Below are 22,152 nucleotides of genomic sequence, written 5' to 3' on the forward strand. Positions count from 1 at the left end.
AGAGACCCAATCCACCTAAAAATTTTGGTTTACAAACTAAGCCCGAGTTTTCTTCTCTCACAAAACTTATATTTCGGGTAATTTTTAGGAAAAGATACAAAACCACAACACACATTTATGATGCTTAGATGGCATATTAGATTAGTGGGAGATAACTTTTTTTTTTTAATTGTCACTAACATGCCTTATACATTTTTCATCATGATAATAACTCGGCAAATTTACGAAAGTAAGAACACAAAAATATTTAGGAAGAATTATAATAGATTATCATGAAAATAATGTTACAAGATACATCAATATTTATAGAGATAAATATTAAATCTAATTTTTTAAATTAAGATAAAGATAAATGTAAATATACAGTACTTAAACAAGATATGATATTTTTTGGATATTTCTCGATCTTCATGATTTCCATATTCTTAGGCAATCATCTCGACAGTCGATTTCGGTCAATCTCCGGTTCTCCCAATAACTACCCACTCTTTGGCTTTCGATAGCATATTATTACTTTGTGTAGTTGCATTGTTATCTCTTTTTATTCTTTTTTTTACGTTTTTGATTTAGTTACATGTGTAGTATATATACATACTCGGCCCCCTTTGTCCGATGATTTTAGAAAAACGTGACATTTTTCTGTCTTACCTAACTATGGTGAAAATATGTTTTCTATAATAAAGGACAGTCACTTGCAATAATCTAATCGGTAGGACCGGGAATTCCATTATCACTTGCAGGACCGGCTCATGGGTAAAGCCCATGAAGCAAGGGCTTTAGACGTCAAATAATTATAAGTAGTTTTAGGGGCATCAATTTTTAAAATGTTATTGTGGTCTAGTGGTTAGATTGAAGTTTTTTGTTGTACAGGTCATGGTTTCGAATCCCATACATGTTAAAACTTGTATTTTTTTTTTTATAACAGCTTTTGCTAATGGGCCAAATTTTTTTTTTGCTTTAGGTACTCAAATAGTTTGGGCCGGCCCTGATCACTTGCATTAATCTAATCAGAAAGGATCGTTAGAAAAATTTATTTAACATTTGTTTAGTATATTAGTCTCCAAGTGTGAGTTTAAAACTATAAGACGAGACAGAAAATGTGTTGCATGCAGGTGAACACTCTTGGCCTAGAGGCTCTCATAAGTCACTGTATCAGCGAGCAACCGATTTTATTCTCTTCTCACATGTTACTAGGACAGCTGTCAATTTGTAATAGGATCATGAGTGTCATAAATATAAGCTATGCTCATGTAAGTATTTAACCGCAAACCCTTAAATGACAAATTAATTCATCTTTTTATCTAAAAATAAAAAACAAATTAATTCAGCTTCTCCAAAATTCCTTCCCAAAAAAAAAACAAAGTCAAGAAGAAAAATGGAAGAGAGAAGAGGGAGGAGAATAATCATGTTCCCTCTACCATTTGCGGGACACTTCAACCCGATGATCGAGCTCGCTGGAATATTCCACCACCGTGGCTTCTCCGTCACTATCCTCCACACTTCCTACAACTTCCCCGATCCTTCTCGCCACCCTCACTTCACTTTTCGATCCATCCCTCACAACAAAGAAGGAGAAGAAGACCCTCTATCTCAGTCAGAAACTTCGAGTATGGACCTCATAGTTCTCATGCTTCGGCTGAAACAATGCTACGCCGAGACGTTTCGTCAGTCTCTGGCAGAGGAAGTAGGTGGAGAAGAGACGGTGTGTTGTTTGGTCTCCGACGCTATATGGGGAAAGATCACGGAGGTTGTAGCGGAAGAGATTGGAGTTCGTAGGGTGGTGTTGAGGACAGGTGGTGCGTCGTCGTTTTGTGCTTTTGCCGCTTACCCTCTGCTTAGGGATAAGGGATACCTCCCTATACAAGGTAAAACACTACACTTCTCTTTTTTCTTTTTGGTTTTAATGTTAAAGATTTTTCCTATATAAAGAGTTACTGCAAAATTGTACTTAAAATTTACATTTACCTTTTTGATTTTTTCACCTTTATTTTGTATTTATCGATAAATCATAAAGTCATTTTAGGTAGGCAATTTTTTTCCACCACTTGCACTTATTTAATTATAAACTAATTAAGTCACTATCAAAAAAAATTATAAACTAATTAAGTTGGTGTAATTGATGATGGGATAGATATAACTGCAGTGTTCAAGAAAGCGTTAGGCGCTAAGTTATATAAACTAATTAAGTTGGTTTAAGGCGGTTTAGACGTTTATAACATAAAACATTATAAATATGATATTATATATAAAAGTTATATAAAATATATATAAAACTAAAAATTACGAAATTATAAACAAAAACTAAATAAGACATTTATTTATATCTATATTAAACAATATATAAATATTTATAACTATATATATATAAAAAACTCTAATTGAAATTGAAAAAATACATTAAACAAATTCTATATAATTTTAGGCGGTTAAGGCGGTTATTTAGGCGTCGCATGAGAGCCTAGCGCCTAGTCGGGGCCTAGGCGACCGCCTAGACCGCTTTTTAGAACACTAATAATTGGATTAAAGAAATCTAAAGTTTTCTTCCACGAAGGATTAGTTTTGGTATCGGTTTAGGATTCCTGGTAAAAAAATCTTATTAAAGATTTACTAAACATTATTTTTTCTCCAGATTCTAGATTAGATGAGCTAGTGACAGAGCTTCTACCTTTGAAAGTTAAGGATCTTCCGGTAATAGAAACGAAAGAGCCGGAGGAACTTTACCGGGTAGTTAACGATATGGTGGAAGGAGCCAAGTCTTCTTCAGGAGTCATATGGAACACATTTGAAGATCTTGAAAGACTCTCACTCATGGATTGTAGCAACAAGTTACAAGTTCCGTTTTTCCCAATCGGACCGTTTCACAAACATAGCGACGATCATCCACTGAAGACAAAGAACAAGGACGACGATAAAACAACCTGTTGGCTTGACAAGCAAGATCCACAGTCTGTAGTCTATGCGAGTTTTGGAAGCCTTGCAGCTATAGAAGAGAAGGAGTTTCTCGAGATTGCTTGGGGTCTAAGAAACAGTAAATTACCATTCTTGTGGGTGGTTAGGCCAGGGATGGTCCGAGGGACCGAGTGGCTTGAGTCATTGCCTTGTGGGTTTTTGGAAGACATTGGTCATAAGGGAAAAATTGTGAAATGGGTGAATCAACTAGAGGTATTGGCGCATCCTGCCGTTGGAGCGTTTTGGACGCACTGCGGATGGAACTCAACACTAGAGAGCATATGTGAAGGTGTTCCAATGATATGTACGCCGTGTTTCTCGGACCAGCATGTGAACGCGAGGTACATCGTTGATGTATGGCGAGTCGGTATGGTGTTAGAGAGAAGTAAGATGGAAATGAAGGAGATTGAGAATGCACTAAGAAGTGTAATGATGGAGAAGGGAGATGAATTGAGAGAGAGGAGTCTGAAGTTAAAAGAGAGTGCTGATTTTTGCTTAACTAAAGATGGATCTTCGTCCAAGAATTTAGAAAAACTTGTGAGTCATGTCCTGTCTTTTGATTCTTATGCTTTTGCAAGTTAGAAAAATCATGAATGAGTAATGTATTCTAAGCACTCTTCAAAACTTTGGATGTTTTAATTTGTTTCTTAAAATAATAATGTTCATGAGTTATTTTATACTTTGATTTTTTTTAATTAATATTAAAACTCAAATTTTATTGATTTTTATTTTTACGTAATTACCTTTTTCATATTATTTCGAATATTTTTCGATTTTCAAATTCTTATATTTAAATTTAGTTAATTTTTCTGCTTACAGTTTAAGTGTTTCTTGGTGTCTAAATGGGTCAATAGCAACATGATCAATGGATCGTAATTTGATGGTCTAAAGATTTTAACTCGTAATGAATTGATGGATCCAATAAAATTTTACCATAATAGGTTGATAATATTATATATGATGATGAATCTAAAGAAAAACAAATAACAATTTTTCACAAAAAAACTTTGTTTACATCAACTGCATTATTGTTTTTAATCTAGTTTGACATCTAAGAAGAAAAATCAGAGCAATAAAAAAACAGAGCAGCTAAGCAAAAAGTAAAACAGAGTAATAAAAGGCTTGCTAAAGGCGTGATCCAAACTTTGATCCAATCCAAACTTGAGAAAAGTTCGATTTCAGACCATCCGATCAATGTTTTTGATAACAGCCGAGGGAGGGCTAGCGAAACAAGTAACATTTATTTACTTTTCTCTAATCTCTTAAAGTAATTGGTGGAACAAATGAGTACAACCATTGCTGATGCTACGAAGCGGCGACTACATGAGCACAGCTTATATTTATGACGCCCATGATCCTATGACAAATCGACAGCTGTCCTATTTTTAGCTAGGATTTTAGACTCTGCTCGCGGACAGACAATGACTTGAGAGAGCCTTTGTTTGGCCGAAAGTGTTCAACAACAAATCCAATATATCCTCTTGATTGTGAAGACAAAAAAAAAGATAAGAAGAAGAAAATGGAAGAGAGAAAAGGGAGGAGAATAATCATGTTCCCTCTACCATTTACGGGACACTTCAACCCGATGATGGAGCTTGCTGGAATATTCCACCACCGTGGCTTCTCCGTCACGATCCTCCACACTTCTTTCAACTTCCCTGATCCTTCTCGCCATCCACACTTCACTTTTCGAACCATCACTCACGAAAACGAAGGAGAAGAAGACCCTCTGTCTCAATCAGAGACGTCTTCGGGTAAGGACCTTGTCGTCCTCATTAGTCTGCTGAAACAATGCTATACCGAGCCGTTTCGCCAGTCTCTTGCAGCGGAAGTAGCCGGAGGAGGGACGGTGTGTTGTTTGATCTCTGACGCTCTATGGGGGAGGAACACCGAGGTTGTAGCGGAAGAGGTTGGAGTTCGTAGAATGGTGTTGAGGACAGGTGGTGCCGTATCGTTTTGTGCTTATGCAGCTTTCCCTCTCCTTAGAGATAAGGGTTACCTCCCTATACAAGGTAATCTTTTTCTATAATGTGTAAGATTTTTTTCCTTAAATACACTGATCTTTCAAAATATTTCATCTTTTTTTTTTTTTTTTTTTGATATTTATCGTTGGCTTCTTTTCTTTTTCGACTGTATACAATTATCGGATGTAAATCCAAATTAGTACGTGGCGACTATAACAAAAAGTTGGTTAGAAATTGATTGTAAACAATACAAAAATGACTTAGATAATATAAACAAGATTTAAGTATGGACCATTTTTTTTGTTTTTTTATAAGGTATATCTATATGGACCATATTATTTGCTATTTACTGAACGGTAAATTATCAAGTCAATTTAAGTTGGCCTTTGTTTTATTACACCACTTGTCACTCTGTAAGAGATGATTGGGATACATATTGGAATATATAATCCAAAATTTTTGCCTCTCGAATGATTAGTTTCCGTTTTTGTTTAGGATTCCTGGTTTACAAGAAAGTTTCTTAACATTTTTTAGCAATATTAAAGATTTGCCACACTATTTTTTCACTCCAGATTCTAGATTAGATGAGCTAGTGACAGAGCTTCCACCTTTAAAAGTGAAGGATCTTCCGGTAATAGAAACAAAAGAGCCGGAGGAACTTTACCGGGTAGTTAACGACATGGTGGAAGGAGCCAAGTCTTCTTCAGGAGTCATATGGAACAGTTTTGAAGATCTTGAAAGACTCTCACTCATGGATTCTCGCAGCAAGTTACAAGTTCCTTTCTTCCCTATCGGACCGTTTCACAAACATTGCAACGATCTTCCACCGAAGACAAAGAACAAGGACGATGATGAAATATTAACCGATTGGCTTGACAAGGAAGATCCACAGTCTGTGGTCTATGTGAGTTTTGGAAGCCTTGCAGCTATAGAAGAAAAGGAGTTTCTCGAGATTGCTTGGGGTCTAAAAAACAGCGAACGACCATTCTTGTGGGTGGTTAGGCCGGGGATGGTGCGAGGGACCGGGTGGCTTGAGTCATTGCCTTGTGGGTTTTTGGAAAACATTGGTCATAAGGGAAAATTTGTGAAATGGGTGAATCAACTAGAGGTATTGGCTCATCCTGCCGTTGGAGCGTTTTGGACGCACTGCGGATGGAACTCAACAATAGAGAGCATATGTGAAGGCGTTCCAATGATTTGTACGCCGTGTTTCTCGGACCAGCATGTAAACGCTAGGTACATTGTTGATGTATGGCGAGTTGGGATGGTGTTAGAGAGAAGCAAGATAGAAAGGAAGGAGATTGAGAATGCGCTAAGAATTGTAATGATGGAGAAAGGAGATGGATTGAGAGAGAGGAGTTTGAAGTTGAAAGAGAGAGCTGATTTTTGCTTAAGTAAAGATGGTTCTTCTTCCAAGTATCTAGATGAACTTGTCAGTCATGTCCTGTCTTTTGATTCCTAGGCTTTTGCAAGTTAAAAAAATCACAAGGAACAAAATGTATCTAGGCACTCTTCAAACCTTTGGATAACCAAGTGTCGCTAAATCAACTGGTAAAGACCCTAGGCGAAGCTTAGAGGTCGCTGGTTCGAGTGACGCTTGAGACGAAACTAATATTACATGATGTGGTTTCGGGCCTGGGAGATTACGGGCTTTGGCCCAGAACCTTTTAGTATTCAAAAAAAATAATAATAAATTTTTTTGGATATGATGTTTTGATTTTAAAAATAATAATGTTCCTTGTTTAATAAATTCAAAATTTTAATTAAAATTTTTCTTTATCGTTTTATGTTTTCATATTATTTAATGTTGATACTTTTATAATTATCAAATTTTGTTAATTTTATGTCTACATCTATCAGTTGTAGGTATCTAAATGACTAAATGGTCAATATCAAACTCGATCAAGCAATCATAATAGGTTCATAATCTTATTTTTTTATGTTGAATCTAAAAAAAACAATAACATATTTTTGTTTTGAACTTTTTAAAATAATTGGTGGGTCGAATACTCGAATGTATGTGTAATCAGTCAATCTATTACAACTATGCTCATACTACCAGGCGACGACTAGTTGCGTATTGAGAGTTTTAAAAACCACTGAAAACACCAATAATACAACAAATCAAATATATCCTCACAATCTCCAATAACAAAAAGAAAAGGAAAAAAATTAAAAATTAAAAAAGAAACAATGGATGAGAGAAAAGTGAGGAAAATAATCATGTTCCCTTTACCGTTTCCGGGACACTTCAACCCAATGATCCAACTCGCCAGAATATTCCATCACCGTGGCTTCCCCGTCACGATCCTTCACACTTCTTTCAACTCCCCAAATCCTTCTCACTATCCACTCTTCGCTTTTCGAACCATCCCTCACAACAACGAAGGAGGAGAAGATCCTCTGACTCAACCAGAGGCTTCTAGTATGGATCTTGTCGCCTTTATTCGACTGCTGAGACAAACCTATGCGGAGACGTTTCGTCAGTCTCTGGCGGCGGAAGTAGGCGGAGGAGAGACGATGTGTTGTTTGGTCTCCGACGCTGTTTGGGCGAGGAACACGGAGGTTGCAGCCGAAAAGGTCGGAGTACGTAGAGTAGTGTTGATTACAAGTGGTGTGGCGTCGTTTTGTGCTTTTGCTGCTTTCCCTCTCCTTAGAGATAAGCATTACCTCCCTATACAAGGTAGATTAGATACAAAAAATCTTATCTTTTAATTTCAACTTTATTTTTTTATATGATTTATTCTCTTTCGTGGTCAATAAATCATATAAAATCATATTCTCTTTCATCTAATGAGGTGTGTCACGGTTCCTATAGAATACTAATGCCATTTCAAATTTAAAAATAAACATTACGCCGTTAATACTTCTTGTTATAGAAACAAAAAAAAATGTTTTCGTTTACATATCGTTTTAGTTCAACAAAAATTGATATATTTTATTACTTAATTATCTTTGTGCATGTTAACCTATAGAGATTTATGTATTTCTTAGATAAATAGTCAATAGTTGTAAACTTGTAATAAATGATGCAGAAACATTTATTGGATCATAGAATCTAAAATTTTATTTTCTTGACATTTTTTAGCATTATTAAATAGTACATTTTTTTCTCACATATATATCTTTATTTACCAGATTCTAGATTAGATGAGCTAGTGACAGAGTTTCCACCTTTGAAAGTTAAGGATCTTCCGGTAATGGAAACGAATGAGCCGGAGGAACTATACCGGGTAGTTAACGATATGGTTAAAGGAGCCGAGTCTTCTTCAGGACTCATATGGAACACATTCGAAGATCTTGAAAGACTCTCACTCATGGATTTTAGGAGCAAGTTTCAAGTTCCCATATTCCCGATTGGCCCGTTTCACAAACATAGCGAAAATCTTCTACCGATGATAAAGAACAAAGAAGACCATGTAACAACCGATTGGCTCAATAAGCAAGATCCCAAGTCTGTGGTCTATGTAAGTTTTGGGAGCCTTGCAAATATAGAGGAGAAGGAGTTTCTCGAGATTGCTTGGGGTCTAAGAAACAGTGAACGACCGTTTTTGTGGGTAGTTAGGCCCGGGTTAGTCCGAGGGACTGAGTGGCTGGAAGCATTGCCTAGTGGATTTGTGGAAAACATTGGCCAGAAGGGAAAATTTGTAAAATGGGTGAATCAATTAGAGGTATTGGCGCATTCTGCGGTTGGGGCGTTTTGGACGCATTGTGGATGGAACTCGACACTAGAAAGCATATGTGAAGGTGTTCCCATGATATGTACACCGTGTTTCACGGACCAGTTTGTGAATGCGAGGTACATTGTTGACGTATGGCGAATCGGGATTGAGTTAGAGAGAACTACGATGGATAGGAAGGAGATTGAGAAGGTGTTACGAAGTGTAGTGATAAAGGAAGGAGATTTAATTAGAGAGATGTGTTTGAAATTGAAAGAGAGAGCTACTGTTTGCTTAAGTATAGATGGGTCTTCTTCCATATATCTAGACACACTTGTGAATCATGTCCTGTCTTTTGATCCTTATGATGTTGCAAGTTAGAAAAGCTACTAGTTGCGATGTTTCTAAACACTCTTCAAATCTTTGGATGTCCTGTTTTATTATTTTAGTAAAGAGTAATGTTGTTGGTTGTTACTTGTTTAGCTAGGTAATCTATATTTTTTTGATAACCCAGTATCCAGACCACACAGTGATCTGACTAGCCCACTGGGCCTAAGCCCACGTCACAGGGATTTTTAAGCCTCCACTTAAGGGCCCCATGATAAACTGGTGGTCTGGGGCGCCTGAGCAAGTCCGCATGTAAATTCCCAGGTGGCCACAGGAGTGAGAGAGCGAAACTGCGTCTGGGGAGGATCGATCCCTGGCCTAGACCAACAGGGCGATCCTTCCAACCAAACGAGAACCACTCGCCCACCACCATGTGGTTAGGTAATCTATATGACTGTTCATACTTATGAGTTATGAAAGAAGATATGGATAATGGGCCATATACATTATCTAGGTATCTGGTAGGCCTGGGCATTCGGTTAACCATTCGGTTTCGGTTCGGTTATTTTCGGTTTCGGTTAGTTTGGATATGGTAATATAATAACCATTCGGATATTTTAAGAATTTCGGTTCGGTTCGGTTACCTTTCGGTTTGGTTCGGTTTGGATATTTAAATAGATAACCGTAACTAACCAAATTTTTATCACGTTCGGTTTGGTTCGGGTTTTTACCCAAATTTACCGAAATTTACCGAATATAACCGAAACTAACCAAAATTAACCAAAAAATACAAAAGAATTAAAATATTAAAAAAATAAAATAAAATTTGATTCAATTTTGTAGAAGAGTATTTAACTTTGACAAATATAACAAACAATATTTGAATATTTTGATTATTTAAAGTATTTGATTGTTTTGATTCTGAAAATAATTAATATTTTGAGTTTATAATTATAGTTTTGGATATTATTTTTGGGTATCTTATAGGTTTTTGGATATTTCGGTTAACCGTTTGGTTATCGGTTTGGTTCGGTTCGGTTTCGGTTAGTTTGGATAGGGGATTTTACAAATCATTCGGTTATTTTAAAAACTTCGGTTCGGATATGGTTTGGTTTTTTTCGGTTCGGTTCGGTCGGTTATTTAGTTAGCGGTTTTTTTGCCCAGGCCTAGTATCTGGTATGGGAAACATAGTCAAGATAAACCGAAAACCAAAGTCAATGAAACTGAATCCTGGTCTAGATCAAATAAAAATGAAATTAATTAGGGGTTAGGAAAGAGTATTTTGACGATAAAATTTTGAACATACCTGGAGGTAATTTGGAAATAAGGAAATGTTACGAGATTATTAGTAAGTAGAAAGTTGGAGTTTTCTATTCCATATTGGAAGCTTAAGTTAAGATAAAAATAAGTCGATGTAGGTATATAGTTTTCAGTAATAATTTGAATTGTTATTGTTTCCTTGTATAATTTTCTTTAATAGCTAATTGAACAAATTGGATATTTCAGATTTATATGAAGGCGGATTCGGCGCCGGACAAAACACGTGAGAGAAAAAGACAAAAACCACGTGCGAATTGCGAAAGAAAGCAAACTTTGTTATGGGCGATAATGGTCTATGGGAACACGTCAGTTCTTGCGCTCGTGTCAGCTCCATTAACCATCCGCAATCAGCGAAACAATGGTCAGAACTTTTGATTTCGATTTTCGTTTTTATTCTTCTAATCAAGATCTTTAATTTCTCTTATCTGAACTTCAAAATTTCAATGTTCAACTTTAATAGTGATTCACATTGATCTCGATCGAATGTCACTGTGCTTATATACTTTCATGAAAATGGTAGTACCAAATTACCTCACTTTTATTTGGTGGTTAAACATGTTAATGATAAAAACATATGAAAATTTGTAATGTTCATTAAAAATATATTATAATGAAGTCACATATATATGGTTTTAGACATTGAACTATCGTAACAACCTTAGCTGTAGAATCTTTATAATATCAGGTATAGATTTTGTTTCGGATTTTCCATATTTGTTTTAGTTATTCTTATATCATGAACTGATTTTATTCTACTCATGAGTTATACAGACAAATTGCACATCGGCTAAAGAGATTCTCAACAGCGTGCATGTCATGATTATTCAACAATCATAGTCATACAATTTTCAATAATGCGGAACATATTATTATACGATACATTGCCCTTGTGGAAAAATCACAAATATTGTTAAGATCGTATTATATAGTTTGAACTCACTTGATGAATGATGAAGGCAACTAATGGACACACATGCATTTATGTATATAGAAAAAAGATTTGATTTCTTAATGTAACCGTAACGGCAAGCAAATCAAAATTTAAGGGAAATATATTAATAGTCGGTCTGATGATACGCCGTCAGCCACGTTCGGCCGACAATTCATTTCCCAAACAAAATGTCGTCTCTTCATAATCCATTTCTCGTCGTTTTTCTACAAATACTTTTTCTTTTGGTTAGTACTTTTTCCTTCTCTTACGGAATACAATTTGCAAGTTTATAAGATACTTCGTTTCACGTTATCGTTATCTCATTAAGGGTAACTTCAAGCAAGACTTAAACAACATAAAGAAAAAATTTCTAACTTCCTTACTTTTTTTCTCTTCATTTTAAAATGTAGATATTTGTATTTAGTTTTTTTCTAAATGTTAAAATATTATGTTTAAAAATATAACCATATTACTAAAAAAATCATAAATGTAAACATCAAATATAAATGAGTGTTTCGTTCTTGAATGAAATACTAACACCAAACTAAATTTGTAAACAGTAGTATTGCTAGTAGTGAAGTTATCCATCTTGAAAATCGTAGTTTTGTTATTTTATAGTACAATTTTTGCTTATGTCGATTGCAAGACTAATTAATTTAAATTAAACCGATATTCATTGAACCTTATGCAGCATTGAATGAGAAAAAGTGATAAACATTGTACTTAATTAGAAGTAAAAAAAATGATGAAACGGAAAAAGGAGACGCATGATCTTGTCAAATAAACCCTTATTCAGAAAGAAAAGATTATTGAAAGTAAAGTTTACTAGTTAGTTTCCTTTTTAACAAAGAAACTAGATAAATCAGAAATGACAATTAAAGAAGTGCATTGTAGTTTTAGTTATAAAAATTATTGTATTATTATCCGGAATCCAAAATCTGTTAGTATATTATGAAACATGTTAAAAAAAAGTTTTATATTCCAATCATCGATTTTTCGTATCGGAATTCGTTTTACCCGTAAAATAATTAAATACGACAATTTCTTTTCTAACGTAACTTAAATAACAAACATATACATCTTTGTAAAAGAGTTGATGAAGATTTACAAAATTTAGATTGCTCGAAAACTAAGAAGATGTGTGTTTGGTAAATTTGAGAGGATGAAGATGATATCCGGGAATATATTTATAGAGAAATATTTTTGTAGGGTTCCGTTTAATTTTTGAAATTTGGATTGCCTTCAAAATTTGAAAAATTAATTTATTGTTGATTTTATGATAGATTTAGTTTTGAGAATTAATTTTATAAATGTAGTTTGGATTTATGAACCTAGGAAAATTTGTACTTACAAAAGTTATAAAACTATATTCTAATATATTAATTTACATGAATTATACGCTTACATGTTTGAGTTGTTAAATATATATATATATATATATATATGTTAGTCTGGATTTAAAAATATAGACCTTAGATCAATTTAATATATATACATATACACAAATTCTTTATGTATAGATAGAGATATGATGTTTGTATTACTGATGTTTAATGTTAATTAACGAAATAATTAGAATATCATGGCACATTTGTAACTAATCTAGTAATATATAGACCATTAGTTTGCTCGATTTATGAAATAAAAAATGTCTGTTTGATTTTAAGTTTAAGCTTGGACGTAGCATGTCTTAAATTTTAATATTAGATAATACAGATTTGTTATTTGTTATGCATATATAGAAAAAATGTAACATTTGTTATGTATTTGCTAATATAGAAATAATAAAGTTTGTCTCGTATACATTGTGTGTTTTTTTAATTTTTAATTAGAAATTCGTTTTTGATTAGTGGGATATATGGATATATGAGACTAATGGCAAATTCTGTAAATAGTCTAATAAATCTTGGGTAATTATCTAAATAGAAGCCAAATCATTGTAAGAGCGACATATTAACTTGGCAATCTTGTTAATAACACATGATGATAAGTTTTTTTTTTTAAAATGTTTCTTTATTAATATATAGAGGATATATTATGAGCCGGTTTAAGCTAAGCAACTCAAAATGGATAAAGATTTCAAATTTGACTCTTTGTGATTAATAAAATTATAAAAGAGAAAACAACCATTGATATTTTATTTTCTAGATTGGTCTATTTTTTTACCTTTCAATCTGCGTTCAGAGCGGCGCCGCATATTGAACACGAAATAGAACAGATTAATTATTCATTGAACTGCACCAAAAGACAAAGTTCTCTTTTACCAATTAAAAGCCTAATAGTACTTTTTACGTTTATTTTATTGAAGAAGTATATACTTTTTGACAATTATTGAAATATATAGTTTTTTAAACAAGATTGTTAAGCAGAAAGGACAAAGCTCAAAGGTATTTCTTCATTCACGACAAAAGAAAATGTATTTCTCTTACTTTTAGTGGAATTTTTACATTATTTCTACACCCAAAACAAATATTTTTAATACATAGTAGTATATTCAATTGTTATTAGATAGAGCAAAGGGAGACATGAAGCGTGCGAACACGACAATACACAAATAGTATCAAATCGTCTTCGGTCGGTTGGTCATCTCTCTTTATTTCTCTAATACTATAATTTCATATATATAAATCGCCAACCCATGAGCTTATGTTATTCAATATCTCATCATAATATATATTGAAACCCTTTCATCTTCTAAAATTATTGTAACCAAAGAAAGAAAAAGTTTCGATTACACATCTTTTTTTTGGCAATCACTTTTCTCTTCTAAGATTTTGCTAAAAGAGTTAAAAATGAGAACACTTTGTCCTAATTTCGATAGAGAAGACGGTCTAGAGACCGTGTTGGAAGTTCCGATGCCGGAGGAGTTGTTTTGTTCCGACAACAACAAGAGCGGCACTTGGCGTAGCGTCAAATCTAGTTTGCTCCGGTCACCGCCGGATAACAGTAGTAGCCTCGCCACACTTTTTGGTGGACGTGACGCTCAGATTCAGATGCTTCTTGGAATCGTTGGAGCTCCGTCGATCCCTCTTCCTGTTGCTTCCGATCACGACGAGATTGATCATCCCATCTCCAATCTCATCAAAAACCAATCTATTGTAAGTTATCTAGACAGATTTTAAAAATATCAATTCGACTAGATTGTTTGTTTGCGTTTGATTTAGGGTTTCATTGTTTAAAACAATTGCATCACAGATTTACTTGAGCGATAAGTTTCTGATTTTATTTTTGTTCTGTTTTTGGGTATCAATAGGAATCAGCCATGGCGAAGTACATAGTAAAGCAATACACCGCAGCAGCAGGAGGAGAGATGGCTTTGGCTGGGGTGGAGAGCATGTACGCGATCGGAAAGGTGAAGATGGGAGTGACTGAGTTTTGTGCAGCGAAAACCCTAAATGGGAAGAGGAAGAATAAGATGGTGAGGATAAGAAACGTCAATAACAACAACGGAAACGGAGGAGAGATGGGAGGCTTTGTGTTATGGAAGAAAGGATTGAGTCAATGGAGTTTGGAGCTTGTGGTTTCGGGTTGTAAAGTTAGTGCTGGTTGTGATGGTAACGTGGCTTGGAGACAAAGCCCTTGGCTCGCACATTCTCATGCTTCTAATGAACCTTCTGGACCTCTCAGAAGGTTTCTCCAAGGGCTTGATCCTAAAACCACCGCAAATTTGTTCGCTGGATCGGTTTGCGTGGGTGAAAAGGCGGTTAATGACGAAGAATGCTTTGTGCTTAAGCTCGAAACGCAGCCATCGGGACTTAAATCTAGAAGCAAGAGCGGTATGGAAACGGTGAAGCATACCGTGTGGGGATGTTTTAGTCAAAGAACAGGACTTTTGGTTCAATTAGAGGATACTTATCTAGTACGGATCAAGACCTGTCTGGAAGAAGAAGATATGGTCTTGTGGGAAACGACGTCTGAGACATTGATCCAAGATTATAAGAGCGTTGATGGGATACAGATTGCTCACAGAGGAAAAACACGTGTCTCATTGTTGAGGCTTGATGAGAGCTTAGAGAGCCATTCAAAGACTACAATGGAAGAGAGTTGGGAGATTGAAGAAGTGGGTTTTAATGTGAAGGGTTTGTCTTCGGATTTCTTCTTGCCTCCAGGTGACTTGCATACCAAGGAAGAAGAAGAAAGTGGATTTAGTTTCGGAGATTATAGTAGTCCTATGCTGCTTCCATTGAAGGTTAGTACAGCTTCATGGAAACTCAAGTCCTCTAAAGTCACAGCTATTGAAGATTTTGGTGAATTTGAGGGATGAGAAATGAAGACGTTTCAAGATATTTTTATTGTAAATTGATCTTCATTTTTTTTTTTTTTGTATATATATATATGGAAAATTATGGAGAAAAGTGCTTGTAAATAACATTATGACGAATAGAAAAGCAAGCCTTTTTCCTTATTCTCTCTCGTTTATGTAATCTTACATTTTTCCTGGTATCTAGCTTCCTCTTGTACTTGTCACTTATAGTGTGCTCTGTTTAAAAACAGAGTAACAAAAACAAAACTGCAAAAGAATCAGAGTAAACAACAATGTTTTTAACGGCAAATCAAAGCCTTTTAGCCCAAGTCAAGATACTTCATGGGCCTAAGCCCAACTGCTTACATTTTAAACCAAACCGAATTTAACCAGATTGCTATTAGAGTACCTAAACCAAGAACCAGAACTTCACAAGCTAAGAAAATAATAGAAGAACCAAAAAACTGTTACAAAAAAACATTATACAAGAAGCCTCTAATTTCATTTGAAAACCAGTTTGAAACAACAATCAGTGCTGATGTTTATGATTTAGGATTTTTATATAATAAGAGACACGATACAGACTCTGTTTTCTATCTTTCTTCCACCAAATCCGAATCAAAATGTCAGAAACAACATCCATAAGTACCAGTCTGGTACTTGTTGACATGAAGATCATCATCTATATGCGTCAAAGCGCAAAGAATCAAGAAAAAAGGGGGAAGATGAATCTCAAACCTACTTTTGAGTTTCAGCTTCTTGCACAGAAGAAATCTTGTCTAGGCATCATTCCGGTAAACTTGATTCGAGGATCATTATAATTGAAATTATCGATCTTCAAACTCTGTTCTGCTTCTCTGATAACGGCATTGTCAAGGCCACTCTTTATCCATGCAATGTTGTTCAAATCGGTTGCTATAGATATCAGTTCTTGGTTGAAAACTGCAGAAGGCTCTTCATAATCCACAAACTCTGGTCCCAACACCGAGTTACTTGAGAACTTAATTTCAGCTGGATGAGTAGAGCAGCCGTGACCACATTTTGACGGAATCTGAGGTTCATCGCAAAGAGATTGTAGAAATTTACCAGCCAATGAATCGGGCTTAGCCGCTTGAATTAACGGTCCCTCGCATGGAACTATATTGTGGTCTCTGTATCCATTTCTCTGGCTGGTTGGGTTATAGACACTGAATGCGCCAACACGAGCCACTGGGCGAAACACGTTATTGTCTATTGGAACGTTACTCTCTAGTGGTGGAGCTTGTTCTTGAGGTTCATTAGCTGCCTCTTCCATTACAACATCACTCACTTGTGGAGGCTTTGGCGGTGAATTGATATCTCCTTGAGGCAACTGTTGTTTTGAGGATGGATTAGATGCTTCATCGACATTTTCGTTCTTGACGTAAGCGGTAGTAACTGAATTAGCCATCCATTGACCATTATTCCATAGATCTGCGTATTTACGTCTAAGCGTTGAGTTCCAATGGTTCTTGATGGCATTATCTGTTCTTCCAGTTAACATTTTCGCAATCACTGCCCATTTGTTTCCGTGAACCGCGTGAGCAGAAATTATCATACGATCTTCCTCATCTGCAAGCAGATCAAACAGAACGAAATGAAAAAAAAAAAGAATCAATCTTAAAAGCCAAACCCAAAAGAATCCTAAAAAGGATCACAACAAAAGAGTTCATTATAAGTAAATCTCTTCTCCAACTTTTCTATAGGCTTCAATTAAGTAAGAAAACTATCTATATCTGTGACATAACACACTGTGATTACAAAACAACCTTTTCTTTCTCTTACTCTATGGTTAAAGTAAATCAACAGAATTAAAGAAGGGAAATTTCAAGATTTTGAGATAAAAGTAAAGCTAACATTTTCACAGAATTGCATCAGAACAACAATACCTCAATGACAATAAAACAATCAAACTCAAACATAGTTCTCGTTAACTTCACAATCTTCCACCATAGTAGAATCAGAATTACACATTTGGAACACAAAGATAACAACAACAAGGAAAATTCAGTAATTCGATTTCAATACGAAAACAAACCACTCATGGATTTGTAATGAAGATCAAGAAATCACTCCGAACATTTGCAAGAAGAACACTAAAAATCAAATAAAACCAAACCTCAAAAACCCAAAACCCAAGAATCTGAATTTAGATGTAACAAAATCAGAGGGTTTAAAGTATTTACCAGAGAAAGGTTTACGCTTGAGACAAGGGTCAAGCTGATTACACCAACGCAATCGACAAGATTTGCCAGAACGACCAGGGATTCCACGAGCGATCAAACTCCAATTCCTCGCTCCTAATTTCCTCACAAGCTTCGTTAAAACCGCGTCTTCCTCCGTAGACCAAGGTCCTTTAACTTTACTCTTAATCCCTCCGCCACCACCACCGCCGCTTGAATCTCCAGCAGCTAACTCAGCAAGCTCCGCCTCAATCGAAGCACTGATTCCTTCATCGGAATCTGCAGATGTTAAAGGTAACGGCTCCGATCGATGAGTTTCTCCTTCCATTAACACAAAAAAGTTCGATTTTTTTTTTTTGGGCAAAATTAATTAAAAAAATGAAATTTGGTTTGTACCAGCTTTCCTAACTGCAAAAGCTTAGTGGGAGGTTTAATAAGAGAGGAAGGCTTCATGTTCTTTTCGGGTTCGGTTTTTTGTTAAATTACTATTTTACCCCTCTTTCTTGGTTCGTTTTTTCTTCATCTGTTATTAAATTACAATATTACCCTTCTCTTTCATTGAATTTTCCCCCAATTTTTTCTATAACGCCTAGTCTGTTATGAGTCATAATAGCTCGCCTTTTCTCCACTTTCCACTATATTTTTTATAATTTATAATTAGGAGAAAAAAAATCCTCCATTTCCACGAAATTACTTGAATATAACTTGGTTTTTTCGATAAATAATTTGGTAGGTCTGGTTTTTGTAAGTGATAAGTTTGAACAGAAAACTGATAAAGTGAGAGAAGATTGTATGTTATATGCAAAATTTAAGGATATTAGCGTGTGGTTTTAAAGATGATCTGACATCTAAATTAGTAAGCAAAAAAAAAAACACGTTTTTAGTGGTTTAAGTGTTGAATCAAGTTGAAAGTGATTGATATGAATTTCAATATATTTTAAATAAACATATCAATTACCAGATTAGATGATCATGCTTTAGAAAGCCCGCTCAAATGCTGCTGTTAGTATAATGTCTATAATCTGAGAGCTTGAAAAATATTATGAGAGGCTAAAGACTACTTCAAAGACAAGTGTTGTTGGAACTCGAAGACATTCATGAAACTCTTTCTGATATTTTCATTGCTTCTACGTCTTTCTCTAGCTTCTTATGTCGGTTTATTGCGAGAGCAGCAAATGTTGTAGCTGACTCCCTTGCTAGACAATCTCTATCCTTGTATGGTCTTAACATTTGAGTAACAGAGATTTTGGTGCACAAAAGAAAAAAAGACAAGTGTTCTAAGGACAGAGAGAAGTATACGTCCCACAAGGGCATTTGGGCTTTACTAATGTGATATTAATTGAACCAAGGCCCAACGAGGTCTTTTGGGCTTTACTGATGTGATATTAATTTAAATTTGTATGGGTTTGATAGCAATATTAATAATAAGAAGTTTGACTTAGATTCCCAAAATATTTTTCATTATCCATATTTTTGTAATTTTAGTTTATGGGATTGTTCATTATTGGGAACGAAAATAACATATACGGTATGTAACAAATAAATTGATTTGAAATAACTTTCACAGCTGAAATAACTTGTTAATTAAATAGAAAATTATACTTCCTCTCTTTCATAATAAGTGTCTTTTAAAGTTTTTGCACACATATTAAGAAAACAATTAAATTTTATGTTTTACCCATTATTTATATTCCCTCCGTTTCATAAAGAGTGTCGTTTTAAGGTTTTATTGTTGTTTCACAAAGAGTGTCGTTTTAGGTTTTCAATGCAAAATTTAATGATTTTTTATGTTTTATGACTATTAGTATTCTGCATATTGTTTTACTATTGGGCATATTATGTTATGTTTAGGTATATATTTAATGATGATTTGTTTTGAAAAAACAAAAAATTTAATGTTTTCTTAATCTGTGTGCAAAACTCTAAAATGACACTCTTTGTGAAACAGAGGGAGTATAGTTTATTATTTTTTCATTGGTCAATACATTAAATTAGTAAAGACAAAACTGGAAATTTTACCAAACATCTGCATTGAAAACACAAAACGATAGTTATTTTAAAACAAAATTCAAATGCTAAAACGACACTTAATATGAAACGTTGGGAGTATAAAGCTGACACTCATTAAGTAGGAAGAGGATTTATAGTAATCCGATAAATTAACATGCAAAAAATTGAAGAGATTTCTAGTTCTTAATTTCTACGCCGATAAAAAAAAAATATGATAAGAGATTTTAAATATAGTTAGTTGAGATTGAAAGAAACATAGCCATGGAGACCAAATTACCCTCCGATAAACATGTAAAGAAAATATCAAAAGTGAGACATAATCTACTCTTTTCTAGGCTTTAAATGTAGAGCCACTAGCAACCTCGTCTGTGCATTTTTACTGCACAGATCAAAACTCCATAATAAGAAAATAGGAACTCCCATGAACCCCAATAACAATATGCATACCATGAGCGGATTAAAGTATTACATGAGTGAACAAACGCTTCCGAGTGCGAAGGCGAGTGTAAAAAAATATCGGAAAGTTAAGGAAGTTGATGACCTGATGACAGGGGTGCTAGATCCTACTCCAAGTTTCAGTACCACGGACCCGCAGAGCAATGATGAATGATCATGCCTAGAGAACAAGAAGAACCACAACTAGGCCATCAAAACGACTCTCCGTGTCTGTCTTATTGGGTCTATAGAAAAGAGGAAATGTTAAGTTGCTTAATAGAAAAATATAAAGAAAAATAAAAGAAGAGAGATTTACTTCTGATAAACATGTAAAATAAATATCAAACATGTATAGAAAAGTACTTATTTTCCCTCCGATAAACATAAAGAAAATATTAAAAGAGAGACATTTGTTGTAAATGGTTACATAGTTTTTGAGGAATTCTCGAGCAATTCTCAAGAAATTCTTGAGGAATACTTGAGGAATTTGTGAGGACTTGTCGATGTTTCAAAGTTTTATTTTTGTTTTTAAATTGTTTAATAAATTAATCAATTTTATTATTATTAAAACTAAATAATTATTATAACTATAATATCTAATTTAATAGTAGAAGCCTTCCACTACAAGTTGTTAATAAGAAAAAATATAAACTAGCAAAATAAAATAGTTTTTATTTTAAATGTGCAATTACTAGTTTATTTTATTAGCTTATGCTTTTATACGATATTTATATTTGATAAAAAGGATTAAATGTATTACATTCTTAATATTTTACAAATTGGAGATTTTTCCAAATTAAATTATTATCTTATTTTTAATAAAATTATTAAATTATATAAAATTTCAAGTTTAATATTTGTTTATTTATTTGGTCTTGTTGAGAAAATAAATTATGTAATTTATATTTTCATATGTTTTCTTTAATTAATTTATTTATTTTTAAAAGGTCAGCCAGTCTGTTATGACTTATGAGTGGGCTTCCATTCACCAACAAAGACTAAAATTTAATAGCTTGCCTTTTTCTCCTCTTATTTTTTTACAATTTATAATTAGAAGAAAAAATACCCCATTTCCACTAGCTTGCCTTTTTCTCCTCTTATTTTTCTAGTGATAAGTGTGAACATAAAACTGATAAAGTTAGAGAAGATTATAGGGAAATTGTTAAAAATACCCATTTTGGTGTGTCCCTTTTCAAAAATGGAACTTTTAGATGTCCATTTTCAAAAATGCCCCTTTTTAAATCTAAAATTTTAATAAAGTTTTATTAGGTTTATAAGGTACTTATGGATTGTAACTACTACTTGAAGACTCGATCCAAGTATTTATAAGGTTTTATAAGGTGTTTTTAAAGGTTTTACAAGTTATTTTAAAGGATTTTTAAGGTTTTTCAAAGGTTTTACAAGATATTTTAAAGGTTTTTAAAAGTATTTAAAATGCATTTATAAGGTATTTATAAAGTATTTATAAGATTTTAGATACATAGAAATGTAGTTTGTGTATGTTTTAATAATATTACATACATATTTGGGTAAATCTTATATTTTTAAGAGCATTTTTTATAAGGTTTTTAAAAAGGGGTATTTTTGAAAAGTGACATTGAAAAAGTGGCATTTTTGCAAAAGCCCCAAGATTATATATGCTAAATTTAAAGATATTAGCGTGTGGTTTTAAGTGTTGAATCAAGTTGATGAGAGCGATTAATATCAAATTCAATATAGTTTAAATTAATGAATTACCAGATTAGATGATCATGCTTTAGAAAAGCGTGCTCAAATGCTGCTATTAAACTAAAAACTGATCGAGCTTGAAAAATTTTATGAGAGGATAAAAGACTACTTCAAAGACAAGTGTTCTAACTTCTAACTTCTAAGGACGGAGAGAATACTGATTAAGGCCACCATTATGCTTAATCGAAATAAGGCCCAACGAGGCCTTATGGGCTTTACTGATGCAATATTAATTTAAATTTGTCTAGTTTGGTAGCAATATTAAATGATAGGAAGTTTTGACTTTGACCCCCGAAAAATTAGAGAGTGATAGGAAGTTGGGCTAAACCTAGAACTAACTAATCAAATGTGATTATTTGGACTCTTATCGCCTAAGAATTGATTA

The 22,152-nt window shown here is 34.0% G+C and overlaps 5 protein-coding genes across 5 annotated transcripts; 4 read left to right on the plus strand and 1 right to left on the minus strand.

The window, feature by feature from the left end:
• The first annotated feature begins 1,129 nt into the window (after positions 1-1,129).
• LOC9312394 (UDP-glycosyltransferase 76F1) lies at positions 1,130-3,630 on the plus strand. The gene is made up of 2 exons (XM_021026837.1): positions 1,130-1,865; positions 2,630-3,630. The coding sequence occupies exons 1-2, from the start codon at positions 1,376-1,378 to the stop codon at positions 3,529-3,531; spliced, it is 1,392 nt and encodes a 463-aa protein (XP_020882496.1). The 5' UTR covers positions 1,130-1,375; the 3' UTR covers positions 3,532-3,630.
• A 352-nt stretch (positions 3,631-3,982) lies between these two features.
• On the plus strand, positions 3,983-6,442 carry LOC9312395 (UDP-glycosyltransferase 76F1). Its single transcript, XM_021025877.1, has 2 exons — positions 3,983-4,961; positions 5,486-6,442. The coding sequence occupies exons 1-2, from the start codon at positions 4,469-4,471 to the stop codon at positions 6,373-6,375; spliced, it is 1,383 nt and encodes a 460-aa protein (XP_020881536.1). The 5' UTR covers positions 3,983-4,468; the 3' UTR covers positions 6,376-6,442.
• A 450-nt stretch (positions 6,443-6,892) lies between these two features.
• On the plus strand, positions 6,893-9,046 carry LOC9312396 (UDP-glycosyltransferase 76F1). Its single transcript, XM_002876282.2, has 2 exons — positions 6,893-7,596; positions 8,052-9,046. The coding sequence occupies exons 1-2, from the start codon at positions 7,107-7,109 to the stop codon at positions 8,951-8,953; spliced, it is 1,392 nt and encodes a 463-aa protein (XP_002876328.1). The 5' UTR covers positions 6,893-7,106; the 3' UTR covers positions 8,954-9,046.
• A 4,602-nt stretch (positions 9,047-13,648) lies between these two features.
• On the plus strand, positions 13,649-15,593 carry LOC9312397. Its single transcript, XM_021026315.1, has 2 exons — positions 13,649-14,248; positions 14,404-15,593. Exons 1-2 carry the CDS (start codon positions 13,943-13,945, stop codon positions 15,412-15,414), a joined length of 1,317 nt encoding a protein of 438 aa, XP_020881974.1. The 5' UTR covers positions 13,649-13,942; the 3' UTR covers positions 15,415-15,593.
• A 280-nt stretch (positions 15,594-15,873) lies between these two features.
• On the minus strand, positions 15,874-18,018 carry LOC9312398 (transcription factor MYB25). Its single transcript, XM_021026316.1, has 2 exons — positions 17,598-18,018; positions 15,874-16,983 (listed from the first exon to the last, which is right to left on the minus strand). The coding sequence occupies exons 1-2, from the start codon at positions 17,920-17,922 to the stop codon at positions 16,145-16,147; spliced, it is 1,164 nt and encodes a 387-aa protein (XP_020881975.1). The 5' UTR covers positions 17,923-18,018; the 3' UTR covers positions 15,874-16,144.
• Between the last annotated feature and the right edge of the window lie 4,134 nt (positions 18,019-22,152).

This window comes from Arabidopsis lyrata, assembly GCF_000004255.2.
Source record: "Arabidopsis lyrata subsp. lyrata unplaced genomic scaffold ARALYscaffold_5, whole genome shotgun sequence".
NCBI lineage: Eukaryota > Viridiplantae > Streptophyta > Magnoliopsida > Brassicales > Brassicaceae > Arabidopsis > Arabidopsis lyrata.

What these genes read in the sequence shown, in the direction of transcription:
- LOC9312397 (XM_021026315.1), top strand. Translation starts at nt 13,943, where the DNA reads ATGAGAACACTTTGTCCTAATTTCGATAGAGAAGACGGTCTAGAGACC. An exon ending in TCATCAAAAACCAATCTATT is followed by an intron (nt 14,249 to 14,403) that starts GTAAGTTATCTA and finishes GGGTATCAATAG; the next exon opens with GAATCAGCCATGGCGAAGTA.
- LOC9312394 (XM_021026837.1), top strand. Translation starts at nt 1,376, where the DNA reads ATGGAAGAGAGAAGAGGGAGGAGAATAATCATGTTCCCTCTACCATTT. An exon ending in GGGATACCTCCCTATACAAG is followed by an intron (nt 1,866 to 2,629) that starts GTAAAACACTAC and finishes TTTTTTCTCCAG; the next exon opens with ATTCTAGATTAGATGAGCTA.
- LOC9312396 (XM_002876282.2), top strand. Translation starts at nt 7,107, where the DNA reads ATGGATGAGAGAAAAGTGAGGAAAATAATCATGTTCCCTTTACCGTTT. An exon ending in GCATTACCTCCCTATACAAG is followed by an intron (nt 7,597 to 8,051) that starts GTAGATTAGATA and finishes TTTATTTACCAG; the next exon opens with ATTCTAGATTAGATGAGCTA.
- LOC9312395 (XM_021025877.1), top strand. Translation starts at nt 4,469, where the DNA reads ATGGAAGAGAGAAAAGGGAGGAGAATAATCATGTTCCCTCTACCATTT. An exon ending in GGGTTACCTCCCTATACAAG is followed by an intron (nt 4,962 to 5,485) that starts GTAATCTTTTTC and finishes TTTTCACTCCAG; the next exon opens with ATTCTAGATTAGATGAGCTA.
- LOC9312398 (XM_021026316.1), bottom strand. Translation starts at nt 17,922, where the DNA reads ATGGAAGGAGAAACTCATCGATCGGAGCCGTTACCTTTAACATCTGCA. An exon ending in CAAGCGTAAACCTTTCTCTG is followed by an intron (nt 16,984 to 17,597) that starts GTAAATACTTTA and finishes ATCTGCTTGCAG; the next exon opens with ATGAGGAAGATCGTATGATA.